This window comes from Ornithodoros turicata, chromosome 4, assembly GCF_037126465.1.
Source record: "Ornithodoros turicata isolate Travis chromosome 4, ASM3712646v1, whole genome shotgun sequence".
NCBI lineage: Eukaryota > Metazoa > Arthropoda > Arachnida > Ixodida > Argasidae > Ornithodoros > Ornithodoros turicata.
In genome coordinates this window covers 28,910,605-28,937,991 of record NC_088204.1, presented here as the reverse complement: position 1 = coordinate 28,937,991, position 27,387 = coordinate 28,910,605, and the positions used below count along the sequence as shown (strand labels likewise).

Sequence of the window (27,387 nt, the reverse complement as noted above, 5' to 3'; positions counted from 1 at the left end):
GAAAACCACGTACGGTTCAAATAAATATGGTTTGTTCTGCTTAGAGCATACACTGAGCAGAAATAATCGACACAGCTTATCACGTACCACGTATACGTTTAGTGAGCGCGTTTTGTTTATTCAACCCGACAAACCCGCGTGTTGGGTATGTCGCGTAGCTTCACGTGACCCCGGAGTACCCGCCCTTCCGCGGGACTGGAGTTACTCTGCGCTGCAAGATGGCCAACATTCAAGTTTCCATTTGCGCCAAATTGTAATGTGTATCCAGGAAAGAGGAATGCGGCAACAACATATTTCCGTGTTCTCTGGAATGCGGGAGAAAATCCGGGTGCTACTAGGGCTTCGGTGTCGTCGTTTATGTGTTACTTGCGGTGCGGCAAGCAAAAGTTACACGTACCCGGGTGGTCAAGCATGCATTCCTCGAGAATTCGTCGAGGGGTTCGTTGTCGGGACTACTGGGTTTTAAAAGTTAGTAGCTAAATGTGGCCACGAGGCTGATAAGGGGCTTGAGAATGACCTCATTCTCAAGCCCCTTATCAGCCTGGTGGCCACATTTAGCTATTTCGTCCCGAAGAAGGCTGGGCTTCCGCCGTAACGTAGACATCCTCCCTAACTTTTATAATTTTTAAGTTTTAATGAACCCTTTTTTGTTACTTCTCCTACTTTCGTCTTCTGTCTCCCATTTATTTCAATTGGAAAATTCAACAGAAAGAAAAAAAGCCATTAAACAAACAAATAAATGACACTAGACGTGTTTGAAATTCAAAGTTACAGGCTTCTATGGCTGCACGCAGAGAAACAGATACCCAAAGAACACACGCGGTCCTGAGGATGTCCCCAAAGTGTCATTGTGTCCTCGTCCTTCGATATGAATCCGCAGAACGTCCTGAGGACGACAATCGCGGATTGTCCGCGAAGAGTTATGCAAGTACGTCCTGTGCGCGTCCTTGTGGGTAACTGACGGGATGAGAAATATTATTTTGTACAGTTTATACCTGCTAAGATTCCCCAAATACTGAGTGATACATTTGTTTCGTTTTGGGGTCGATCTCTGGGGCTGAATGGCATTTGTCATAAACAAAGTGCGGTCCTGTGTAAGATTCCTCTTTCCAAGAAAAGGTGACTGTCTATGACACATGGAGCATTTACCGCGAAAAAAAAAAAAGAAATGCGCGATTCTGTTGCACTGTTTTTGACCTCCCAAGGTCCCACCGAATGTCTCAGACCAAATGGAGTAAGAAACACAGGATTTGCATCGATGGGGAGTTAATACTCTAAGCAATTCCTCGTTTGTTGTATTATTTGTTTCCATAATCGAATTAAACTTAGCAGCTCACCCTTCGTTTTTAATTTGGAATTAATTCTAAGGCCCTCGAGTTTACGGGAGGACTCGTATCTGTTTCTGTTCGGAGAGAAAGTCCAATACCTTTCGAAGTGAGTTTCTCTGACACAGTGCTCCTGGAAATACTTTTTCTGAATCCTTGATATTTCTTTGTGCTTGCTTTTTAAAATGCCGCTTTCTTTGTCCGTTATGAGAAATACGCTAAACAAATAAAAAGGAGCAAAGAAAAAGCTGGTGACTAAGGTTGAACAAGTGCCGGAAAGAGAAAAACGGCCTTGTACTCAAAATGGGTCACCTTTCTCAAAATAAATAAATTAATAAATCATCACTATAAGATATCCTACCCTACTGATGGTGTTTTTGGGACACTTCCTAAGGAGCTTCTGGGGATGGCCCGAGGCGTTGCATTTTAACGCTTTTCTGGCAAACTGAGGACCATACGGGGATGTCCGAAGGATGTTATTCCTGTCCCAATGGAACATCCCTGGGATGACCTGAGGATATCATTGTGTTCTTGGGGTACTCATGGAACGGTGCGACAGCACCAGAAGACACGTGTTTCGCCGTGTTTTCGGCTCGTCAGCTCCGGGTAGCTGCGCATCGTTCGGAATTGGCAAACCAGGGGTAGCTCAGCGAGCGATATACACCTCGGAGGGTGACTGAGCACTCCTCAATGCCACAGTGCAAGCCAGTGAATTATAATGAGGGAAAAAACCATTAGAGAAACGAGGAAATGACGCTCGACGTGTTTCAAATTCAAAATTACAGATTAATCTGTAATTTTGAATTAAGAGCTCCTAACTTTTTTCCCCCTTATACACTTGACTAGCTTTGCACTGGGCTTTCAGAGGCGTCTTAGGACACCCTGACGGGAGGCATCACGTGCCACGTGACCATGTGACGCCATCCGCACAAACGTTGCCTGCCTGCGTACTGCTGATGAGGCCCAACAATGCCGAAACAGCTGTCCAGTACTGGCATGGCGACGTTTGACTTACAAACATATATATATATATATACCGGGTGTTTCAGTTAAATCCCCGGGCTAAATAATTCGCGAACGGGTGCAACAATCCACGAACTTTCTTTTTTACAAGTATCTGTCCGATACCGCCTACAAGCTGCACACCGTGTGAATGAGTGGTAGGCGCTCATTATTAAAATAAAAATGCAAATGAGTTTCGTCAAAAAGCGTATCTTCTAAAGCAGGGCGCTGTCGGCATTAAAATGGGTACTACCCCTTTTGGGACCTTCAGTGGACACCTTTTAGAGAAAAATCTGCCACCGAAGCGGGTCATTTGTTGCAGTAATTAATTGGTTTCGGTTTACGTATTTTTGTCGCGGCTGGTCGCGGCGAAGCGCAAAAGGGCGTATTTCATTGGTGTAATTCATTGGTGTAATTCATTAATGGAAGGACGTAATTTATTGATGGATAAGGGAGTGAAAGAGCGTCCTTTTGCGCTGCGCCGCGACCAGCCGCGAGAAAAATACGTAAACCGAAACCAATTAATTACTGCAACAAATGACCCGCTTCGGTGGCAGATTTTTCTCTAAAAGGTGTCCATTGAAGGTCTCAAAAGGGGTAGTACCCATTTTAATGCCGACAACGCCCTGCTTCAGAAGTTACGCTTTTTTACGAAACTCATTTGCATTTTTATTTTAATAATGAGCGCCTCCCACTCATTCACACGGTGTGCAGCTTGTAGGTGGTATCGGACAGATACTTGTAAAAAAGAAAGTTCGTGGATTGGTGCACCCGTTCGCGAATTATTTAGCCCGGGGATTTAACTGAAACACCCGGTATATATTCATGGAACGATGCGACAGCACCAGAGGACACGTGTTTCGCCGTGTTTGCGGCTCGTCAGCTCTGGGTAGCTGCGCATCGTTCGGAGTTGGCAAACCAGGGGTCGCTCAGCAAGCGATATACACCTGGGAGGGTGACTGACCACTCCTCAATGCCACACTGCAAGCCAGTGAACTATAATGAGGGGGGGGAAAGCCATTACCGAAACAAGTAAATGATACTAGACGTGTTTGAAATTCAAAATTACAGATTAAGATGGCTTCTATGGCTGCACGCAGAGAAACAGATACTCATGGAACGATGTGACAGCACCAGAGGACACGTGTTTCGCCGTGTTTGCGGCTCGTCAGCTCTGGGTAGCTGCACATCGCTCGGAATTGGCAAACCAGGGGTCGCTCAGCAAGCGATATACACCTGGGAGGGTGACTGACCACTCCTCGATGCCACAGTGCAAGCCAGTGAACTATAATGAGGGGGAAAAGCCATTACCGAAACAAGTAAATTATACTAGACGTGTTTGAAATTCAAAATTACAGATTAAAATGGCTTCTATGGCTTCACGCAGAGAAACAGATACTCATGGAACGATGTGACAGCACCAGAGGACACGTGTTTCGCCGTGTTTGCGGCTCGTCAGCTCTGGGTAGCTGCGCATCGCTCGGAATTGGCAAACCAGGGGTCGCTCAACAAGCGATATACACCTGGGAGGGTGACTGACCACTCCTCAATGCCACAGTGCAAGCCAGTGAACTATAATGAGGGGGGCAAAAGCCATTAACGAAACTAGTAAATGACACTAGACGTGTTTGAAATTCAAAATTACAGATTAAGATGGCTTCTATTGCTGCACGCAGAGAAACAGATAATGGAACGATGAACTTCTCTCTCTCTCTCTCTCTCTATATATATATATATATATATATATAGTTTTTGAGTTGGATGCTTCGCGCAGCCACCTCTGTCAATCGGTGGTCAGACACCTAATAGGTGCCGCTGCACTATATATATATATATATATATATATATAGTGCAGCGGCACCTATTAGGTGTCTGACCACCGATTGACAGAGGTGGCTGCGCGAAGCATCCAACTCAAAAACTACGGCTCCATTAATTGAAGTTAGCCGTGAACGCGCGTTTAGAGGACTCACTATTGACTGGAAGGGAGACTTTGCTTCAGTGTTCTAGTGGATGGATAGCTCGTCAAACTGTGGGGTGGCGGTTCCCTAATCGTATCCCTGTGGGGACAAAAGGGGATGTGACGCATGAGAGACACGCAGATAATGGGGCATCCACCAGAGATGCTCTCAGATTGTGGGGCTGTTATCTGTGACATCAGAGATTAGTCCACGATATTGTTTTGTCTACCACTCACTCACACTCACTATGGCTAATGTTCCGAACATGAGAAAGTGACAGTGTAGGCGGGAGTAAGTAAGCATACATGCAGAGATGGGTGGACATATGAGTGAGCTGTTGTCATTAGTGCTCCGGTCTGCACTTGACGGCTGAAAATGGGTCATAACATAACCAATACACTCTGTTGTCAGCTTCAACCGAGCAGACTAGCGGAGGAGAAAAATCGCCATCGTTCACCTCATCCAGCCCGACCCCGGGAATCACGTCAGGTGAGTAAGAACGGTCGACAATGTTATAAAAGAACGGTCGACATTTCGACAGTGGCACTGTCTTCATCAGGACAAAAGAGGTACAAGGGTTGCATGTTGCTTAAATAGGTTCGGTAAGTGTTCCTATTTAAGCAATATGCAATCCTTGTACCTCTTTTGTCCTGACGAAGACAGTGCCACTGTCGAAAAGTCGACTGTTCTTTTATAATCTGTGTTAAATTGCCCATTAAATAAATTAGTTTTTGTTAACCTTCCTGTAGTCTGTCGTCCACGTCTTACTTATAACTTTACTTATATATATATATATATATATATATATATATATATTATATAATAATATAATTTTTTTTTTGTCCTGACGATGACAGTACCACTGTCGAAATGTCGACCCCTTGCCCATTTTACTTTTTAACGTCTCCCTATGATATAAACTAGTGTTTGTAACTTCCCTAAAATGTGTTTCCGCGTCTTTTTTTATATATTATATTATATATATATATATATGATCCGATCCAACTCCAACTTTTCAATATATATATATATATATATATATATATATATATATATATTATACCTCGTTTGTCCTGACGAAGACAGTGCCACTGTCGAAACGTCGACCATTCTTTTTTTAATCTATGTGTTAAATTGCCCATTAAATAAATTAGTTTTTGTTAACGTTCCTGTAACCTGTAGTCCAAGTCTTATTATTATACTTTTATTCAACTTCGTAGCCGTCTGATATATTAACCTATTTGTTCTATTATATATATATATATATATATATATATATATATAGTTGAAATAAACGAATGCGGTAGACCACGGAAAATAAAGCTGTTTAATAAAGATCAGAAGTGGAGATGGTGCTTCTACAGGACAAGGAATAAAAGGGGAACTTCATTAAAAACTAAGAGGGGGTATTCGACGTTTCGACAGCAGCGCTGTCTTCAACAGGAATGGAATATTATGGTGACGCAAGACAATTCCAAAGAGTGAGAGCTGCCCAGACATGTACAAGATACTCAAAAATGTATTTAAGATAAGATAATAAATACTAACGTTAGAATGTAATTAAGATAGAATATAAATACATGAAAATTAAAGTAATTAAGATAGAGTACAAAATACTTCAAAAAGTATTTGAAATACAATTAAGATACTATTTCTCCCTGAACGCAAAAAGTCACCGGTCACTGGGCAATGCGGCAAGTCGCCGCTATGTGACATGAATCGCCGAAACCCTGCGAACTACGCAAGCCGCCGCTGTGTGATAGGAGTCTTCTAAACACAAGTCCCAAAAAGATGACAAAGAGAAACCACATAACACCTCTAAGTATATGTGACCAAGAACAAAGCAAACTTCTAGCAGGTCATTCCTCGGCGAGGTCAGAATTCGATATCACCGCGTCAGGGCACACATAATAGAACCCCCACTGGACAAGGATTAGGAAACACGGGGCAGGATCTCTAAATGGAGACTTCCAAGAAGGGCCAATGTCCGGGTCAAGTCCGATGGACTCAAGAAATTTCCACTGAACTAGCAAGATAATGGAAAGACGAGAGACAAAGTTTAAGAGGGAGATCCAAAATATGTAATTAGAGTATTGAGTAGAAAATACCATAAAATGTATTTTAAATAGAGTACAAATACACAAAACAAAAAGTATTGAGTAGAGTACCAAGACACCGCAAATTGTATTTAAAATACAGTATTTTAAATACAATACTCCAAATACGTACAAGTCTGGAGCTGCCCTCTTTCCTTGTACATATTCCCCTCTCATTCTTTGGAATTGTCTTGCGTCATTATAATATCCCATTCCTCTTGAAGACAGCGCTGCTGTCGAAACGTCGAATACCCCCTCTTAGTTTTTAATAAAGTTTCCTTTTTATTCCTTCTCCTGTAGAAGCACCGTCTCCACTTCTGATATTTTTTGAACACCTATATATATATATATATATATATATATAATGCAGGAAAAAAAGCCATTAAAGAAACAAATAAATGATACTAGACGTGTTTGAAATTCAAACTTACAGATTAATATGGCTTCTATGGCTGCACGCAGAGAAACAGATACTCATGGAACGATGCGGCAGCACCAGAGGACACGTGTTTCGCCGTGTTTGCGGCCGCCAATTCGGAACGATGCGCAGCTACCCAGGGCCGATGAGCCGCAAACACGGCGAAACACGTGTCCTCTGGTGCTGCCGCATCGTTCCATGAGTATCTATATATATATATATATTAACCGTAAGGGAGTTGACGTAAGGGGACTATTGACTGTAAGGGAGACCTTGCTTCAGTGTTCTAGTGGATGGATAGCTCGTCAAACTGTGGGGCCGTTCCCTAATCTGTATCCCTGTGGTGACAAAAGTGGATGTGACGCATGAGAGACACGCAGATAGTGGGGCATCCACCAGAGATGCTCTCAGATTGTGTGGCTGTTATCTGTGACATCAGAGATTATTCCAAAATAGTGTTTTTTCTACCACTCACTCACAATCACTATGGCTAATGTTCCGCACATGAGCAAGTGAAAGGGTAGGTGGGAGTAAGTAAGCATAAAAGCAGATATGGGTGGACATATGAGTGAGCAGTTGTCACTAGTGCTCCGGTCTGCACTTGATGGCTCAAAATGGGTCATAACATAACCAATACACTGGAGAATGAAAAAATTGCCAAAAATAAATAAAAAAATAACCAAAACACTCTGTTGGCAGATGCGGTCGATAGTTCTACTCGCAAGGAAAAGCCCGAAACATCTCCACCATTCACATCATCCATCCCCCATCCGACACCCAGCACGACACCCAGCAAGATACCAGTAATGACGACAAGTGAGTATAAGAACGCCCACAATAGCAACTGGTATTATATCGTGGCCGTCTGGAAACGTATCTACCCCAGCCACATGCAATATCCGTAGTAGGACGGCTGATTTAGGCACAACTCATATCAGGACAATGTATACCAGGAAACGTCATGCTGGAAAAGATCTAACAAGAACAACTGCTGCGAGATGTGATTGTATTGACGAAAGTGCGCATAGATCATCAAATGTGGTTTTGAAGTTTCAAGTTGTTCAGGAAAACTGCAATTGGCTGAATTGGTATGGATATGTATACACGTTAGTTTTACAATAGAGGAAGTAATCGTAATACTAATAGTAAATAATGTATAGAAGACGGGCACCGCGAATAACAAAACTCGTACGGCTCTGTGGTCAGCACAGTCACGTGACTCCCGGGGCTGTGATGTCAGAGCTTGATGGGCACGTGTGTTCAGGTGTTTATATCCCTGCAAGTACGCCACGTAGAAAAATAATTTTGATGCGCCATGTCCTTAAAGGTGTGACCCCGCCTTAGATTATTCGCACAGAGAAATGACTCCAACAACAGATCACAAAAGTGGACAGCTCCTAGACTCCCGAGAAGCAAAATCACTTGAATGAAGCAAAAATCTGTGACAACCTCGGACCTCCACGGGAAAAAAAAGTCCAATGTTGCATAAAAATATCAAAACACCTTAGATCCTCCACACCCTAAAATATAAGTTGAATAAAGCGCAAGAGAGTGACAACCCCTACACCCCTGCGTACAAAAATAACTTCAATGACGGAAAAAGTATGACAATCCCCTAAACCCCCGCGTAGAAAACTTACTGAATGATACAAAAAGTGTGAGAACCACCCCATGTACAACAATAATTTGAATGAAGCGCCAAGCGTGTGACAACCCCTAGACCTCCACGTAGTAAACTAACAATCAAACACAAGAGTGTGACAACTTTCTTACAGAAAAAGTGCTTGAGTAGTATAGCGACATGGTCCTTTGAGCTCCTTTTGCGACAGGAGGTGTCACCATCGCGTCTGGGCCGACTTCACTCTCGATTTTTTTCCCGAGTGCGGTGGTCGGCGAGTGCGCTTACCGTTTTTCAGCCTGGGCCGACTTCACGCGCAATTTTTGCCTCCGCGCGGTGAGTGGCGCGTGGGCGAATGGCGGCCCGCGTGGTTATCGTTCGCACATATTTCCGCCTGGGTCGACTTCATTTGCAATTTTTTCCGTGCGCGGTGGGCGGCGCGTGGGCAGTTATGAGGACATACAAGTAAGGACATACACGCGTAAGTAAGGGCATACACGCTGGCAACCCTGCCAAGGGATGCAACCATTGCACATGGGTCGACTTCATTCGCGATTTTTTCCGACTCTGCTGACTTCACTCGCAATTTCTTTTCTGCTACAGCAGCTGCGTGCTGGGTGGTTTGCATGCAAGTAAAGGCATGCACGGTGGCAATCCTGCCAAGCGATACAACCATCGCACCTGGGCTGACTTCATTCGCGATTTTTCCTACAGGGCGATCTCACTCGCAAATTATTTTCCGCTACAACAGCTGTGCAGTGGGCTGTTTACTTATCATATATATATATATATATTTGTGTGTGTGTGTATATTTATTATAAAATCAAAGTACATTAATCTAATCAAATACTGTACAATTCTCATTATAACAGACACTACAAATCTTGCTTTGTTTTATGAATCTAACACACAGAAAATAGACATGGCATAATGAGAACTAACTAAGGCTCTCGGTTTTTCGCCCTTTTCCTCAAAGGGGTAGACTTTATCTGCCATTAATTAAACCAAAGCGAAGGAACTTTGTATGCTTTGTCACTCCAAGGGGCGAGGACACGTTCCTTTTGCTCCTTTAAGCAAACAGGACGTTCTCAAGGCCAAACAAGTTAGTGCAAAGGCGCTATATTTTATGGTACAATTATCGCAAGTAGATGTTTGCATTATACGATCCTGAGGAACACAACAAGAATTCTATCTAAACAATCAATAGCCAGGAAAAACTTAAGTCAGACATCAATATCAGAGCAAATCGGTTTTAGACCAACATTTTCTAAGCAAACCAGAAATACTATGATAACATCAGCGATGCATTACTCAGTCAAAGCGAGAAGTATTGCAGATTGAATTATTGTACTTCAAATTTTTATAACACCTTGCAACAGAAATCTCTACATAGGTGAACTACTCAGAAACAACATATCTGAAATGCAACTCAGAAGTGTGAGGCATTCCCAACTCGGAGATTATTTTTATTAATGTCAATCGAGTAATCAACTGAAACCAACACCAGACAATAATTATTACGGGCAGTCATTTTCAAGGCAAGCAAGAAATATTTAAAGGTTTCCTAGAGAGGAAATCAACAGACACAACTAATACATCATGCATACATAATTCCGAACTTACAGAATATCATTCGAGTGAACACCTGAAACAAAGTCGAATCAGTAATTAATTCAGAAAAATCATTTGTATATAAGCAGCGTGAATACACAACAGAATCAGTAGAGAAACTTGTCTTTTCAATGAACGAACAGGATCAACTAGTGGATTCAAATAATAAAGTGAATGTTGGAAGCCGACGACAATAAACTTCTCCCACACCTCACCACACCAGGTGAGAATTCTCGCACGGTCTTGTACATGGAGTCGTGAAAAGCACACGTTTTTTGTTACACATCACATATTTTTGTAAATCAAGTTCCATAATTGCCATGGCAAAATGAGCGGGATAATCATAACATTCCAAACCAGATAGCATGACAATTTTTTAAACAATAAAATGAGCACAGATATGCTTTTAATTAAGGCACACATGAACACAGAACAGACAATAGAAGAGATGGACAATACACTGAAGAGATGGACAGTTTCTGGACTCGTTATCGTAAGTCATAGGAAGATGTGATGAAAAACTGATTTGAAGAAGAATTGCCTCGAAATGATTCGATTATCATTTCGATGCATCCTAGACATGGTCGTATTCGGAGATATGATAGAAATTATCGAACTCAGGGTACAAGGATTTGCACTCCGAATCTACAGCAGTTCTAAAAATAACTTCACGTCAACATGGGACAGACCACTGGGATTGATGGTGGAGTGTTTGAGGACTGAAGAACTCAACGCCAGATGTAGTCGTTATCATTGCAAAAGGCATTGAGTTCATCAAGAATGCAGTGAGATCAAATTATCATATACAAGCACTCTATAGCGCACGATTCATTATGGATTTGTTGAACTTGCCTACTACTATTGACATGGAATGTACATAAAAAAACATATCACGTGATATGTTCCACTACCATGGCTACGCAATTTTTTCTACTACCAGTTCTTACATGTTGAATGAACAGAAGTTCAATATCCTACTGCACTTCGTCTGATATAGCCACAGAGCAGTATTGATAATCTAGCTCGTGAACTACCACGAGTGCACGCTGAAGGCAGGGCCTGGCTTGCATCTGTTCCATGAAGAAATTGCGGACATGTTATTGTAGTCCAGCTGCTTCCAACAGGTATGACAATGTGATGTTATAATTTGAGCACTTTTCATGGGAGATCGCACACAGGCATCTTGACACCACTCACAAATCTGCCCTCAACATTACAACCTCTACTTTCAGGGTGGAAAACACAGCTCGCCATTCCGATTAACTGTTATCTCCCTGTTCATGCACTTCTGCTGTCCAAACACTGGTTCCTGTGGATGGGATGGTGCATGCTTCACTGTCTGATATAGAAGGAACGTTACATTAGTTAATTTCATAGATTGAGAAGTTACCCATCAAAAAGAACTCGTTACAAGTTAAGTTACCGTGTGAAAAATGTAACTAAGTTAATAACGAAGTTCTTCACACTGAAATGTAACTCGCAGTTACTCAGTTACTTAAAAACAAGAACGAGTTACTTCCAAGTTAATTCGGACACAAAATAGCACTACGCAAGTGCAGCGCGCGTGACCAGTTGAGTTAGACCTAGAGTTGCCTGCGGTGGAGTGCAACACGCTTAGATCGTTTTCGTTTATGTCCAGCAATAGACCTACCCCTGTTTGTCAACAAATGACGTCATAGTGTTCGACAGTGCCACAAATTTGGTAGAATTCAGCTACGCTCGAAGCTAGAGGCGAACAATGTCGCGCCCGAAAGCCACGGTCTTGAGGGGATTACAATATGGTCCCTTAAAGGGACGCGACCCTCGGTCCTGCTTTTCTTTCAATGGGAGGTAGCGAATAAGTGCCCGTTCGTGGAACCCAGCCCTCTCCTTCCGATTTCTTTCGGTTTCAGTCTGTCTACCAACGTCATGATGACGTTTCTCTGGTAAAGGTCTATTGGAACGGTTTGCATCTTACTCCCTGTGGGCGCACATTGGTTCAGCTTCATTTAAATGGCAGCGGTTTCTTATTTCCTGAATAAAATATCACGTTTGAATATCACGTTTTATGGCAAAAATGCCATGTAGGAAATGGAGAGAAAGCAAGAAAATATGTGTACGTGAGTGAAAAGCGAGTTAAAAGTAACTTGGAACTTAACTTGGAACGAGTTCCTCTGAAAGTTACCACTGCGCAAAAGTACCGAGTTAAGTTACAAGTTACCAAAAAAAAGGAACTTAGTTACAGTAACGAGTTACCTCGAACTCTGGTTAATTTAATGCGACTTTTGCACATTTCTGTTACTCTTAGCCGAATTACTGTTGGACATACAATCCTTTCTCGCACACAGAATCTGATGGCATCTCTGATAACATTTTATAATTTTCACTGTTATCAGCATTGAGGAAGGGACCTTTACTCACCATGAACGTTTGATTCAAGGATATCCCCAGATTCATGTTAACATTGTCTACTCTTATTAATTCACTGCCTGAGTTCTGATAGTTAAGAAACATGGGCAATATTTGTTTGTCACAACTACACACCGAAAAGTGATGCTGGATTGGCATGTAAGCTAAAATACCTGCATTCTACAATGCTTGTGTCGTACATGGTGCATTACTGGGAGTAATGCACATTCATATATTTTTTGTGGGTGCTGTTGACTAGGCAAAAATACCTGAGCAGTGCTGTATCGCCTTTTTATTCAAAGTCCAGAATATAACTGCAAAATCATGGTACGTAGAAGAGCAATGTGTAAGTGTCCTGTGATATAGATGATTCACAGCAGGCGGCTGAGAGCATCTAAATTTTAATGAGACGAGACTTTCGTGCAGAAGGCTGCCCTTCTTCAGGTCCACCATAAAGTTACAAAATCCCAGAATATATGACACGTTGTAAGGTAGAGAGCGAGGGATGGCACAAACAAAAATAAATATACAAACGTATGTAATAAAATGGTGTTCAACACCGTCAGTTTCAAGCCGGCAAGGGAGAAGTTGCCAAGGCACTGTAGCACTGTTTCCCTAAATGTGTCGACAGTGATTTTTTTTTCTGCAGTGGTGAGCAACGCTAAGGACACAAGCAAGAAAGGAAGTCTCTTCAGGATAAAGACCCCTCATCATCTCATGAGGTTTCTCTGATTGATGAGTCGTTCATGCTCTCAAACACATGGAAACTTCAAGCAATAATTCATAAAAAAACACAGTCGTTGCAAGCACCACGAATTGAACATCGACCTTCCTGCTACGAGTAAGGGATGTTACATTTCCGGCACTCATTGACTTTTCGTGAATTACGTGTAGATCTTGTCCCAAGGTGGAGCTAGCCATAGCTCATTTGCTTATCCGTCATTGTTGCGGCTTGTGTAGTGTTTTTTGTTTGCGTGTTCCAGAGTCAGAACAGCTACTTTGGATCAGGTCAGGCACGTCTCATTTAGACATGGCAAACAGAAAGTGGTGCATATCAACACAACTAAGCAGTGGCCTTTCTGCACAATACTGCTGCAGCCATTAAGCGTGAACGGAAAGCGACAAATTATATTCGCTGTACTTTTATTCTCTGGTGTGTAATCCTGTTCAAGTTCTGTCAAAGGAGCATTTAATAGCACGCCAATGTCGTAATATAGTTCAGCAACTCCATAACGTGAAAGGAATGGCAGTGGCAGCGCGTGAATGCGGGAAGGAAACTGTCATGCTATAATAAGTGTTTATGTATTGTTGAACTCATTTTATTTCTTAGGTTTTACCAGCGTATGATATAAAGCCATGTTGTATTAATTTGGAACATGTTCATTTTCGTAGCCACAGCACCTGTTACACAGTGAGAACATAGCCCGTGCGTGTTTATCTTTCTCACCATGCTCCTGAGTGGTAGAGTTGACCACCGCGTACAGCTGTGCGTAGCTTTGCCGTGTCTGGGGAATAGGGGATCCTGGCGGTTGAACAGATCCGGAGGACCCTTATGGGCCTCTCCGGTGAAGCAACACACCGCTTTGACCCCTGCTTCCCAAAGACGGGTGGTCCTGGAAGGCCCGGTCAGGGCTACTCTGCTTAGTCGCCGCGGCGGTAAGGGTCAACCTCGTGCAGAGCTACCCGTCTGCGCCTAGTGTGGAGGCACGTGCCACCGTGCTAAGCACGGTCCCCTGATTGGGCTCGGTGGCGGGCGGCACGACCTCTCTACTCAATCACACTCACAACACATATGGCCAATAAACCCCTTAAGAACCCCCACGATCGGTGCCTGAAGAGGCGCTGCACCGAAGAGCATCCAACAACTCAGTTTTTTCTCCAGCAACAGCCTGCATGGTTTCCCAGAATCAATGTCATATACGCAGATGAATCAATCAAGTCATTGTCAAAGCTGTCTCCATTTGCAACTGCTAGAGTACTGGAACAGAGGCACAGGTAGTGTTTTCTAGAAAGGGCCCGTACTCCGAGGTTGTGCGCAGGGGAGTGGCGCCACTTCGGAAATCTGTGGAGACTCAGAGTGAGTCCCCGCTCAACATTCCCAACACAAACGCTGGGGACAGAGCTAACGTGTCTCCGAAGTGCCTGCCCAGGGGCTGCCCAACGGCTTGCCACAAGGAGGTCGCCAGCCCCAGCCAGGCTGGCAGTCCCTCTTCCGAAGGGAATGGGAGCGGTGTGGGCTCGGCCCCAACCGTACCCCAGTCGATAGGAATGGATGACTGCTGCGCGCCGCAGAAGTCATCGTCATCCCATCAGAACTCCTCAGATCAGCAGAAGGGGAAACAGCAGGGTCGAGGCAGAGAACATTCTCAGAAGGTGCCACCGAAGGCACCTCCAGCCAGGGTGCAAGCACCCTAAGCACACAACAGATGCAGAGTACACATGGGATTCATGGGATTGCTTCCGAATGTCGATGATGTGCACAACCTCCTGGAGGCATGTAGGCCAATTGGCGTCTGCCTCCAATAGACGTATTTGAACTCTGGACACACAAATCCGTTCCAACAATACCAAATGTTTAGGAGGGATCACCCGGTGGTTTCGCGATCATCAGGTGGAGTGGCTATTCTAGCATCCCCGTCTGTTGCTGCAGTTGAGGTGCCGCTGACAACAACATTGGAAGCTGTGGCTGTTCGATTGAATCTCTCTATACCACTTACGCTCTGCTCAATGTATCTTCCTCCTGCAGCAGATGTGAAGGGGCAGGATATTGAAGATCTCTTACACCAGCTGGCTGCCCCATTTCTCATTATGAGGAATTTGCACACAGCCGTTTTTGGGGATGTTCAGACTTGGACTCGAGGGGCAGACTTGTCGAGGATTTCCTCCTGTGCTAATCCATCACACTCCTGAACACAACACAAGCAACATACTGCAGCACATCAACACGGGCATTCTCTGCATTGAATTTTTCCATCTGTTGTGCAACCATTGCGCAAGATCTGAAGTGGCACGTGATCCAAAACCCATATGGCAGTGACAATTTTCCAGCTTGGGTCCGAGTATCAGTGTGATGATGCTGTGCTGTGTACGCGGAAACCCCGCTGGAAGCTGCAGGACGCGAACTGGGCGGTGTTCAGCGAGCTGGCTGACCTGTCCCTGCACAACACTGACAATATGAGTATCGACGAGGCCAACGAATTCATCACAAACACGATAGTACACGCTGCTACACAATCCATACCGAAAACGTCGTCCTCCCTGCCCAAGCGCTCGAAGCCTTCTGGAAGCGGAAACGGACACGCAAGGAACAGCAAAACGCATGGGCTCGTTTGCGTCGGTACCCGACAGTTGGCAGCATGTTCGAATACAAAACGAAGCGTGCTGCAGCCAAAAGCACAAGGGAGGAGGCCAAGCGCAACTCGGGGAAGGAGTTCGTGAGCATGTTAAACTCCCAGACTCCAGGCGTGTGTGTGGGACCGTGTAACTAGAGATCTCCGGGAAATACAAAGGGTTTACTGTGGCTTGTCTTTCACAGAATGGCGTTCCCTGTACGTCCTTGGAGGAACAGGCTAGTGTGTTTGGCAGACACTTTGAACACGTGTCTAGCTCCTCCCATTACAGCCAATATCTTCTGTCACACAAAACCACTGCTGAAAGCGACCTAAACACGATACCGTATATAGGGGCATTGCGAATTTCCTCACGGATAGAAAGTTTCGTGTCCTTCTGGACTCAACTTTATCTGACGTCTTTGTACAAGAGAACGGGGTTCCACAGGGGTCTGTGCTGAGCGTTACGCTATTCGTTGTGAAAATGAACATGATAGCGAGAGCCATCCCACCTGGCGTCCAGTACTCCCTTTACGTAGACGATGTCCAGGTTTCCTACACAGCATCAAGTCTTTCGACAGCTGAGACACAGGTGCAGCTCACGACCAACCGCTTGTGTAAGTGGGCTGATGAAAACGGCTTCAGGTTTTCCGCGCAAAAGACAGTGTATGTTGTTTTTACGAGGAGGCGAGGCACATTTCCTGAGCCCTCGCTGCTCCTCGGAGGCAACACACTATCAGTTTATGATGAGCAAAACTTTCTGGGGGTGGTGTTCGACAGGAAGCTGTCTTTTGTGCCACACATAAACTATATAAAACAAAGGTGCCTGAGGTCCTCCAACATACTCCCATCCAAGTTTAGCCCATCGATCGTGGGGAGCCCACAAAGTCACACTGTTGCAGGTCTACGACTCGGTTGTGCGGTCGGTATTTGAGTACGAGAGTGTTGTGTATTGCTCGGCAGGGCCTTCGGCATTGGAGGTGGTGGACCCTATCCACCATAAAGGCACCCGACTCACCACCGGTGCCTTACGGACGTCCCCTGTGAAGAGTTTGTATGTTGAGGGCAATGAATGGTCGCTCGAGAGACGGCGACAATTTGAACATGTGAAGGCTGCGCTAAAGTAGTGATGCCAGGACGATGACCCATATGTCAACTGTAGTGTGAACCCCGCTCTGGAGCGACTCTTCCTTGCAAAGCTCTCTGTTATACCCTCGTTTCCGCTTCGTGTGCAGGCAGCGTGTTCCAGTGTGGGACTCAGTCCCTTTGACGTTGATCTGCAGCAGGCAGTCCTCGATGCTGCGCCTTGGCAGCGACACCTACTGCAGCCCAACTTAAATATAACGCAGTTTGACAAAAAAATCCACTGCACACACTGTCATTCTCCAGGAATTCCTGGAGATTCACCATGACTTCGGGGACCACCACGCTGTCTACACTGAGGGGACCAAGGTAAGCAATGGCGCGGTGGCCGTTGCTCTTGAAGTGATTCTGTCATGATGGCATGCTTGAACGCAAATATCAGAATCTTCTTATGTTCATTTTCAAGAGGGAATTTTTGATACGTGTATCGTATTGTGCTTCTTTTGCTTCAGCTTTTTTGCTGGGTTTTTCTCCTTCACACAGCGTCACAATATAATTCCTGGCACTACTGACTTTAATAAATATATTTTCACTTGTACTATTGTGTATGGCTACTCCTTGGATGTTTATACTTGCATGTAAACCGCCCACCGCACACCTGTTGTAATGGTGCTTGGTCTTTGCGAGTGAAGTCGGCCCTGGCTGAGCAATGCGCGACGATAAGCGCACGCGTAGCCCTCAGCCGCCAGGAACCGCACGAGCAACCGTCCGCACGCGCGCCACCGTTCGCGTGCGGGAAAAAATTCGCGAGTGAAGTCGGCCCAGGGGTCAATAAACGGTCCCATAACTCTCATCGCCTGTCTGTCTCATAACTTCTATACTACTGATGGCTTCCTACAAATCTACCCCAATAATTTCCTCCCTGAACGGCTTTGCCCCTACAAAAGGCATTGAAGTTTGTTTCATGACTGAACGTTGTGTAACGAGCTTTTTTCCTTTATTAATCGAATGGGAGATGCAAAGGTTCCTCGCACTGTCGAAATTTCACTGAAACTGTAGTCGGTTCTTCGGGAGCGGTGTGCTGAGTATGTTATATTATGCTGAGTTGCCATGAACATTCTAAAGATGGTAGCGATGGATGGATGGTAAAGGTGATAAAGTAGCGCTTGTTCTTGTCAGGGTGAGAACCTTTCAGCACGACCTTCTACATCTCTATGGGGCATAAATGACCTTTCTGGTACGAGTATCGAGATTTCCTAAGAAGAGCTGATTGTGGTAAGGTTGTTTTGGTATGAGACGCTCCGGTACGAGTTGACCTGGTAAAACCTCTCGTGGTATAAGGCTGGGCTTGGTATGACTTGTCTTTATGAGTTGAATCGCCTCAAAAATGGGAGCTCTGTGTTTGTCAGAATCTGGCTTCTTGTTAATTTTGAGCTTGCAGACGCTGGGAAGGAGCAGTCGTCACAAGCGTATCCAGAATTTTCGGTTGCGACTGATGACTCCAGCGTTTATGACACTTACTTAACGTCTTCGTTGTGACCGTGGTGAAACCGATTTTTCTTGCGCACCCTTACGGAAAACAGCCAAGGTGATCACAGGATATTATTACGGGATTATAGCGAGGGGTTCTCGTTTTCGGCGTTTACGTTCCTGAAAATCCGAAGCTTTTATTGGCATTGGTTTCAGAAAACGGGATTTATTTGGCAGTAAACATATGAACTGAAAAATAATACACAAAATAGAGTATTCATACGGTGATGCCGAGAAAGGCCTGAATAGCACGATAGCTACCATTTGTTGTTTATTCGTCTGCCATACGGGTCTTACTGGAGTGCCGTAAAACTGCTCGAATGCTGCAAGAATGGCACTACGAAGCATCATTTCTGTCGGACGCTACTGCACATGAGATGAGGAAAGTGGCTAACTTAGCATTACATGAGCAGGATGTGTAGTACCGATAAAGGTCTGGAAGATGCTAGCCTGTAGTATGCTTGTATCCTTGTACGTGACAACATCCGTGGGTGCTAAACGATTGAATACTTTCTTGGCACTAATATCTTTATTCCCTTTATTCACTTTTTTTGCAGCTGGTCACCCAGTTGTAGCCAAAACCGGTAAGACCTACGCACTGCTAGCTTGGAAACAAGGCCACGCATTGATTGTACGCTATTTGTTGCAGACCTGCTCCTGTGTGCAATATCAGAAAAACTGGACCGACCCATTTTCCCACCGGATGGGTCGTGTAGCCTGCTCTATTTAATGGTCCATGCCACAGCTAACGGTCTCACATATTCGGGGGCCGAAGGGCATACTATATTCCAAGCATTCCTTCGACATAGTAAAAAGGCCAAAAAAACCCAGTACGGTCTTGATTTCCAGCACAAGTAAGTCGCACCCCCCCCCCCCTCTTCTGGGAAACCTTCGACGTGCGTCCTCTAAATCTGAACTCGATGTGAGACGCGATATGTTGTGGAATGTTCGAAATGTTGGTTTGTAGCCGTGTTCATGTGTCTTGATTGTGGCGAAAAGAAAGCATCGCTGTGCAACAGTAATTATTCTGCACCGCATTACGGGAGCAAAGCTGCGTCTACTGTGCCCTTAAACGGATTGTGAAATTTGGCACCAATTTAACCCGGACGCTTGTTCGTATTAGTGTGAAGTTGCATTGGAAGTCGGTAACCACTGGGCGAATCCAGAGAGCAAAGGCGGGCTCACATGGGGCATATTTCAGCGTAAACAATTTCAGCAGTCAGCTGAGGCTGGCACAGCACACCGTGGTAGTTTCGGTATTGAGTGTGCTTGAGGAATTGTTTGGATGTCGTTCGACCGGTTCCCAATGGCAGCTCGTGAACTGAAGGTTGCTGGGAAGTTATCGTTGTGATAGCAAGGATTAGTCATTAGTAATTTGGCATTTGGAACCCTGTTCAATATTAAGTATATAGAAGTTGTGAACACAGTTCAGCTGACATACACTGATCCAAATTATCTTATTTACTCCCTATATATGCAAGAAATACAGGTATGCCCCCAGGTAACCTAACCGTCCAGGAACAAACTAATAACGATAATATTCTGTGACTGAAAAAAAAGGCATGAGAAAAACTTGCAGCAAGCAAGGAATGAAAATTTGCTGGCATCAAGTATATACATTTCTACAAGTCTGCAGATACAAAGCCCTTATAGACATCTGATGGGAAAGCATCCCTACTAGCGTGCAAGACGCAGGCAGGAAGAATCTCTCTATGGCGTTTTCCCAGAACACCCCATATCCATCTTGCAAATTGCCGATGAGCGGTATAACGGAATTTCTTGCAGAAACATGGGTTTTGCTTTCAGTTTGCCGTTCAAGTAGCGCGTAAAGACCACCTACGCTTCCGCGTATGTTCTCATACTCTTCGGTTTGTCGGATGTATGAAAAGGACACTTGTAGGACTTCGGTGTCAAGGCACAATCTTTCGAAATATTCGATGTTTGTGATGCAACTGTCTGTCTGCTTTTTACACGCATTCTCTACATCTAGACAGCACGAACACTCGTCCGCAGTACCCATCGGCTTGCATTTCCCACATGAACACCTGCACGACGAAAAAACAGGGCTTGTTTCGGCTTACACAAGTGCTTCTCCCTGATACATGTAACTTTCAGTAGCAAGCCCGTGTTCCCGGCACGGTCAGCTACTGGTGAGGACGGCGATGACTCGGTAAAGCTGTGGACGAAGACTCTTCTGCCGCACACACTTTCCAGCATGCTATCGTTGCCGCCGACTTGTTGTCAGGATTAACGAGCGGAAGCGCTCGCATTATATGGTCCTTGACAGATGGCGCGGTGTGATCCAATTGTTGACAGACTATCGGTTTCCTACTACGCCCCTGGACGTGCAAGCATCGAAAATTCGAATGAAGAGAAACTACAGGGAAACTTCAGAACGTTCAAGCCTCTCGCTGAACATAAAGTTTCGACAAGTTTAATTTTACTTTCCGGTCCCTTCAATTTATTGTCATCACGACGCTCTGCTTCCTCGTTACAATAATAAAATTTAAAAAAAAAATAAAACAAGAGAACAATGTAAATGCGAAAAGCCATGTAACAGCTGCTCACCGACCGCCTCCAAACCCAGAGGTACGGTGCTCCCAGATAGTCGAGACGGGTGGTTCGTCGACTACGTTTTACACTGCCATTTCATTGGCGGAGCCGACGCTATTATTCAGAACTGTTCTACGAGAGAGAGGGAATCATTCCAAGCGTGCGATCTGTTCAGAGTAAGTGCTTTCGAGCGGCTCACTCACTGAGCGAGTGAACGAGGTCTCAAGCAGGTCATTCAGTCGGTCACTCCATTCACTTCATCTCCTCATCATCCTGCCGTCTTCTCGGCAGGGCTGGCGCTCCCGCGCATGCGCTCAGGGCGATCCACACACACCGCTGCTACAACTAAAGTTCGCAGCGCACAACATACATGGCAACGCCGTCGTGAGCAGCGGGACGGCGGATTGCAGAAATTGTGCGACAAGCGACGAATACAGAGAGACGAAGGTCTCTGAACCGAGCTGGTGAACGAATCTTTGGATCGTTCGTGAATGAATTCATTCAGATCACACGACTGAGTCGTTCACGAACCATTCATGACTGGCACATCACAAACAACTGGTAACAAACTTGTGGCGACTCGAAAGTCAACTGGCGACCGTTCAAGCTAGGGTGGTGGCAAGTGGACACTACATGGTACCAAAGTCAAGCTGCAATGGTCGTAAGTGGTGTCTGAAATGGTACCCAGTTCAAGCTGGGCCAGTTGACATGTTTGGGCTAAATGTCGGTTTCGGTACCAAGTCACAGTAACGGTCGATAAGTATTTTTTTATTCCGTGTTAGCGCCGCGAAGCAACTGTAGCTATGAGCGGCGTACAGACGTGGACAGATGGAGAGAGGACAGCAGGAAGGAGTGGGGGACAGGGGGGTTAGTATGCGTCCTGGGCCGACTTCAGAAGGAATTGTGCCAACATTCGTCTGGAAGGCCTTCGAAAAACCCAGGGAAAACCTCTGACAGCACAGCCGCTGACAGGATTCGAACCCGTGTCACCCCCCAGTCTCGGCGTGGAAGGCGATCCACGATCACCACTATGCCACAGGAGCTGGTGGTCGACTTTACTTTAGTACGTTTTTTGTAAGGGTAGTTAGTGTTAACGAAACCCAGTTTCTAATTATGTTGGTGGCTTGCGTGTTCCTGTTCCAGCGATGAATGATGCATTTGAAAAGCTAGAATGACATGTGTGGTTATCTAACCTATCGTATCCGGCGCGAGTGTCAGTTAGGTAAGGTGTTCTGACGTTACTCGTTCGCGTCAGAGTCCGGCACGAGGGTCAGTTAGGTTAGGTGTTCTGACATTTACGCTTCGCGTCAGAGTCCGGCACGAGGGTCAGCTACATTAGGTGTTCAGACATTATTCGGTCTGGGGATGGGGGTGGCTTCTACATGTGCCACACCTTTGCATTACATATGCACACAAATACAGTTTTTGAAATGTGACTAATGTTTCGATTAATGTATGGATCCAAATTCCTCGTGGACATTAGAACATTGTCCTGTAGACTTCACAGAAGTACCGTAGTATGTACCGTTGTGTGTAGTGCCTGTCTTTGGAGCAATCGGTCCACCATAAGTATTTTTATCTTATTCCTCCCGTCAGTCTGATCGCCGACAGCAGAAAACACCTCAAAAAGCAAGTCGTGGCGGGATTCAAGAACTTTGGTGTTCTCACGCTGACATTGTGGAAGAATTGGACAGAGGAAAATGAACTTTCCACAACGCTTCTCAATGTAAGTCCCGTCGCTTTATTTAAATATTAAGCCCTGATAAATTGAATGTAAGAATTCCTGCAAAAGGACGACCACACTGCATCCGCAAAATTCCTGGTCGTATCTATCTATCTGTCTGTCTGTCTATCTGTCTGTCTGTCTGTTTGTTTGTTCGATCAATCGATCCATCGATCGAGTGAGTGAGTGAATTTCCAGTTTAAGTCCTGTGTGAGACCCGTGAAAAAAAGTCGCAGTAACGGCTTGACGGGCTCACAGCTCCCGTACAAAATGGCATTTGTTAAGCGACACGAAAAGCATCAGTGGAAGGTAAACTAAATGCATGCAATATGAATATCTTTCTTTGACTCTGTTAAGGGATCAATAGAGGATCCGTTCAAGATACATAGTAATATATATACAACACTCTGTTCACCATATCAAGTTCTACATCGGGGGATATTCCAAAAGCTCTTGGCGCGATGATTATAAGGATAACTATGCTCTTTGAGGTCAAACAGTGATCAGATATTAGCTAAATACTTTTTATGAGCAGTGCAGTAGTAACACAAAAGTTTATATTAAGTGAATATTAATCAGCGAGTACCGTTCAAACAAACCAGTTATATGGTAGACAACCCAAAATCCGAATGAATTTATTTTGTAACACAAGCAACTTATCTAGGTTAGACATTGTTGTTGTTCCCCATACCAAGAAACAGTAGTTAAAATGTGAGTACATTAATGACTTGCTTCATTTACCATACAAGCAAGACTGATACTGACAAAATGTAGCACAATCACGCCACATACCTGTCAGCTTCTTCAATAACCGGGCACTTAGCTGGCTACCTACCGATTATATATCCAACGCTGCCTGCCCGCGCACCGCTGAAGTGGCCCAATGAGGCCGAAACAGCTGCCCAGTACTGGCATGGCGACGTTTGAACTGCAACAAGGGACTTTGGAAGCCATATAAGGATTAAAAACTGCTGCTAGTTTTATTACATTTAAAAATAAAATTAAATGACAAATTTTAGAAACAGATTACATTCTAGTGGTCGGCGTTTCGGCATTCAACCGCGTCTTCAACAGGGCAAAACTTATAGGGGCTTATATACAAGGGCAAGGGGGGAGGGGTCCTATACACGCAGAGCAGCGTTGGTAGTGTTCCAGGAGCATTGTCGCTGGCCGTCCATTGGACACTTGCAGGGCCGTTGGCTGTCTTCCAGGGGAGTTCTCCCTGGTCCTCTCATAAACCTGAAACCGTAAAAAGAGACTACGGACAGAATGGAAGAGGGTCAGGGATGAGCTAAGCCTGTAAACTGTACAGAAAACGCCTCGGTCCTTCTTTATCTTGGACTGGAATTTGGGAATAAGGAATGACTCACGCTGTTGTCTGCTGCGGTGTGAGGGAAACCCAGACTGAAAAATGTACGCGCTAATGTCATTGAATGAGTGGCCTGCTTCATTCAAATGACGCGGCACAGGGATACCCTTTCCTTCTTTTTGTAACATTATATCTGTCATTATTAAAACGAAGTCGGAATGGTGTTGGCCAATATGTTGTGCTTTGCATGAATTGCATTCCAGTAGATATTTAACGTTGGATTGAGTTGCAGTCGGAAGCACTTTTTTATTTTTATGTGGAAATTGTTGCTCGTGCTTCGTACCGCAGACGCGGTCTGCATTAAGGCCCAGACACATGTGCGAGAAAATGTGCGACCTGTCGTGCGACGCGTCAGAGCGCAAAGCATCCTGGGACGGATTCTGGCGAAAAAGGTCGTCGCAGCAGCTCTCTACGACACGTCGCAACGCGACAAAACTGCTTGGATATCTCCGCTCCTGTCGGCTGGTCGTCATTCGGATGTGCTAACGTCACGAACCAAGCAGCCAATGACGCTGCCTCTCTGGTCGATGTGGGTTGTTCGGAGAAAAAAATTGCGGACAGTGTGCGCCCTGAGTGCAAACCGTGGCTGATTTCGTTGTGATGCGCCTTGAAAGACAAATGAAATAAGGAATGAATTGTTCTCGTTTACTGTGTTTTATTATGTGCACAAATTTTGCTGCGCTGAAATAGAGTGTAAACAAATGTTTCTCTGACCGCGCTGCTCTAGCTACCCGGTGGCCCATATTGACATATCGTAGGGATGTCGCCGTCAATGTGTCTGCGAATGCAGCATGCGACAACTCGTGAAACGAAACTGTGCGACTCACCGCACGACGTGTCGTGCATTTTGTCGTATATGTGTCTCGCCCTTTAGAGTACAAAATTTGGTATCTTCGTCCGTTGCATCGGTGGAACGGACGCGCAAGTAACAACAAAAGGCGTGGGCTCGTTTGCTTCGATACCCGACAGTTGACAACATGATCGAATACAAAAGGAAGCGTGCTGCAGCCAAACGCACAAGGGAGGAGGCCAAGCGCAACTCGTGGAAGGAGTTCGTGAGTACATTGAACTGCGCGAACTCCAGCCAAAGCTGTGTGGGATCGTATCAATAAGATCTCCGGGAAATACAAAGGGTTTACTGTGCCTTGTCTTTCACAGAATGGCGTTCCCTGTACGTCCTTGGAGGAAAAGGCTAACGTGCTTGGCGGACACTTTGAACACGTGTCTAGCTCCTCCCATTACAGCCAGTGTTTCCTGTCACACAAACCGGCTGCTGAAAAACGCATCATTAAACAACCTAAACAAGATACAGCACCTTACAATGTACCCTTCAACGCACATGAACTTCAGAGAGCCTTACAGGCAAGAAAGAACACTGCACCTGGCCCTGACGGCATACACTATGACATGTTGCGGCGTTTAACACCCCAGTCGCAACATACCTTACTCCACTTTTTTAACCGTGTGTGGAGAGAAGGAACACTTCCGTTGTCCTGGAAGCTAGCCGAAGCGGTTCCGGTTCTCAAGCCAGGGAAAGACCCGTCTGATGCTATTAGTTATCGCCCATCGCATTAACCAGCTGCCTTGGGAAGACTTTTGAGCGCATGGTAAATGCAAGGCTCGTACATGTTTTGGAAGAGGCAGGCATTTCTGACAAACACCAAAGTGGTTTTCGTTCCGGCCGAAGCACCCAGGACAACCTACTCCGCCTAGAATCGCAAATCAGAGAGGCTTTTGTTCGTGGGCAGTTCTGCGTATCCGTGTTTTTTGATCTCGAAAAGGCGTACGATACCACATGGCACTTAGGGATTCTGCAAGATCTACACGCATGTGGTATCACAGGGTGCATGTACAGGTGCATTGAGAATTTCGTCATGGATAGAAAGTTTCGTGTCCGTCTGGGCTCCACTTTATCTAACGTCTTTGTACAAGAGAACGGGGTTCCGCGGGGGTCTGTGCTGAGCGTTACGCTATTCGTTGTGAAAATGAACTCGATAGCGAGAGCCATCCCACCTGGCGTCCAGTACTCCCTTTACGTAGACGATGTCCAGGTTTTCTACTCAGCATCAAGTCTTTCGACAACTGAGAGGCAAGTGCAGCTCACGATCAACAGTCTTTCTAAGTGGGCGGATGAAAACGGCTTCAGGTTTTCCGCGCAAAAGACGTGTGGTGGCTTTACGAGGAGGCGAGGCACATTTGCTGAGCCCCCGCTGCTCCTCGGTGGCAACACACTACCAGTTTCTGATTAGCAAAAATTTCTGGGGGTGGTGTTTGACAAGAAGCTGTCTTTTGTGCCACACATAAACTATATAAAACAGAAGTGCCTCAAATCCTCCAACATACTCATAGTTTTATCCCATCGATCGTGAGGAGCCGACAGAGTCACACTGTTGTGGGTCTACGACTCGGTTGTGCGATCGGTAATTGAGTACGGGAGTGTTGTGTATGGCTCGGCGCGATTGAAGGTGTTGGACCCCATCCACCACAAAGGCATCCGACTCACCACCGGTGCCTTCCGGACGTCACCTGTGAAGAGTTTATGTTGAGGGCAATGAATGGTCGCTCGAGAGACGGAGACAATTTGAACATGTGAAGGCTGCGCTAAAGTACAGATGCCAGGGCGATGACCCAGTTGTACACTGTAGTGTGAACCCCCTGGACATCCTGGATCACCTCATCGCTCACACATGTAGATAGCTTTTAACCGCCATACTCACTTGTTATCATCATCCTCCTCTCTCTCTTATCCTGGTCCATCTCATCGCTCACACCTGTAGATAGCTTTTAACTACCACACACACACTCTCTCTCACATCATCTCTCCCACAATAATCTCTCACACACTCACCGTAGTTCTGGCGCTCTATGGCCTTTGTGCCATTAAACCCATAATCGCTCTCTCTCTCGCATCGGTGGCGCCCTTCGGTTGTAGGTGATGGCTTATTGACTTACGACGCTAACTAAGTGATCTTGCACGACGATATGCTATGCCAGGCGGCTGTGGGAATATTGCCCCAAGGCGCTCTGTGTTAAGATTAAGTGATGACGGGTCAGTATGTTTTTTTGAGATAAGTGATACGGCGTGTTCTACATACCGCGCTCTACGCCCGCGGGCCGGGCCGGGCCGGGCTTTGTATTTGTTATGCGGGCCTGGGCCAGGCTCGGGTTTCAGCAACCGCGCCAGGGTCGGGTACGGGCTTGACAACGCCGGCCATGGTCGGGCATGTACGCAAACATATGTTACGAGACTGGACAGTTTAATTTTCATGTCACTTTATTTTTTCCATTGAGTATAGGATATCATGGTATTCTCATCTGAGAACTACCACTTTTTTATATATGGTCACGCTTATTTCGTGTAATCAGTCCGGATTTCACACG

The 27,387-nt window shown here is 45.3% G+C and overlaps 1 protein-coding gene across 2 annotated transcripts in view; it reads left to right on the top strand.

Moving 5' to 3' along the window:
• The window catches only part of LOC135392889 (uncharacterized), a 96,989-nt gene that overhangs the window by 10,246 nt on the left and 59,356 nt on the right, over positions 1–27,387 (top strand). For both annotated transcript variants that reach the window (XM_064623557.1, XM_064623558.1), the window contains exons 6-10: positions 4,700–4,777; positions 7,502–7,618; positions 18,919–18,945; positions 19,011–19,215; positions 22,511–22,640. In XM_064623557.1, coding sequence (XP_064479627.1) covers positions 4,700–4,777; positions 7,502–7,618; positions 18,919–18,945; positions 19,011–19,215; positions 22,511–22,640 — 557 coding nt within the window. The remainder of the gene's footprint in view (positions 1–4,699; positions 4,778–7,501; positions 7,619–18,918; positions 18,946–19,010; positions 19,216–22,510; positions 22,641–27,387) is intronic.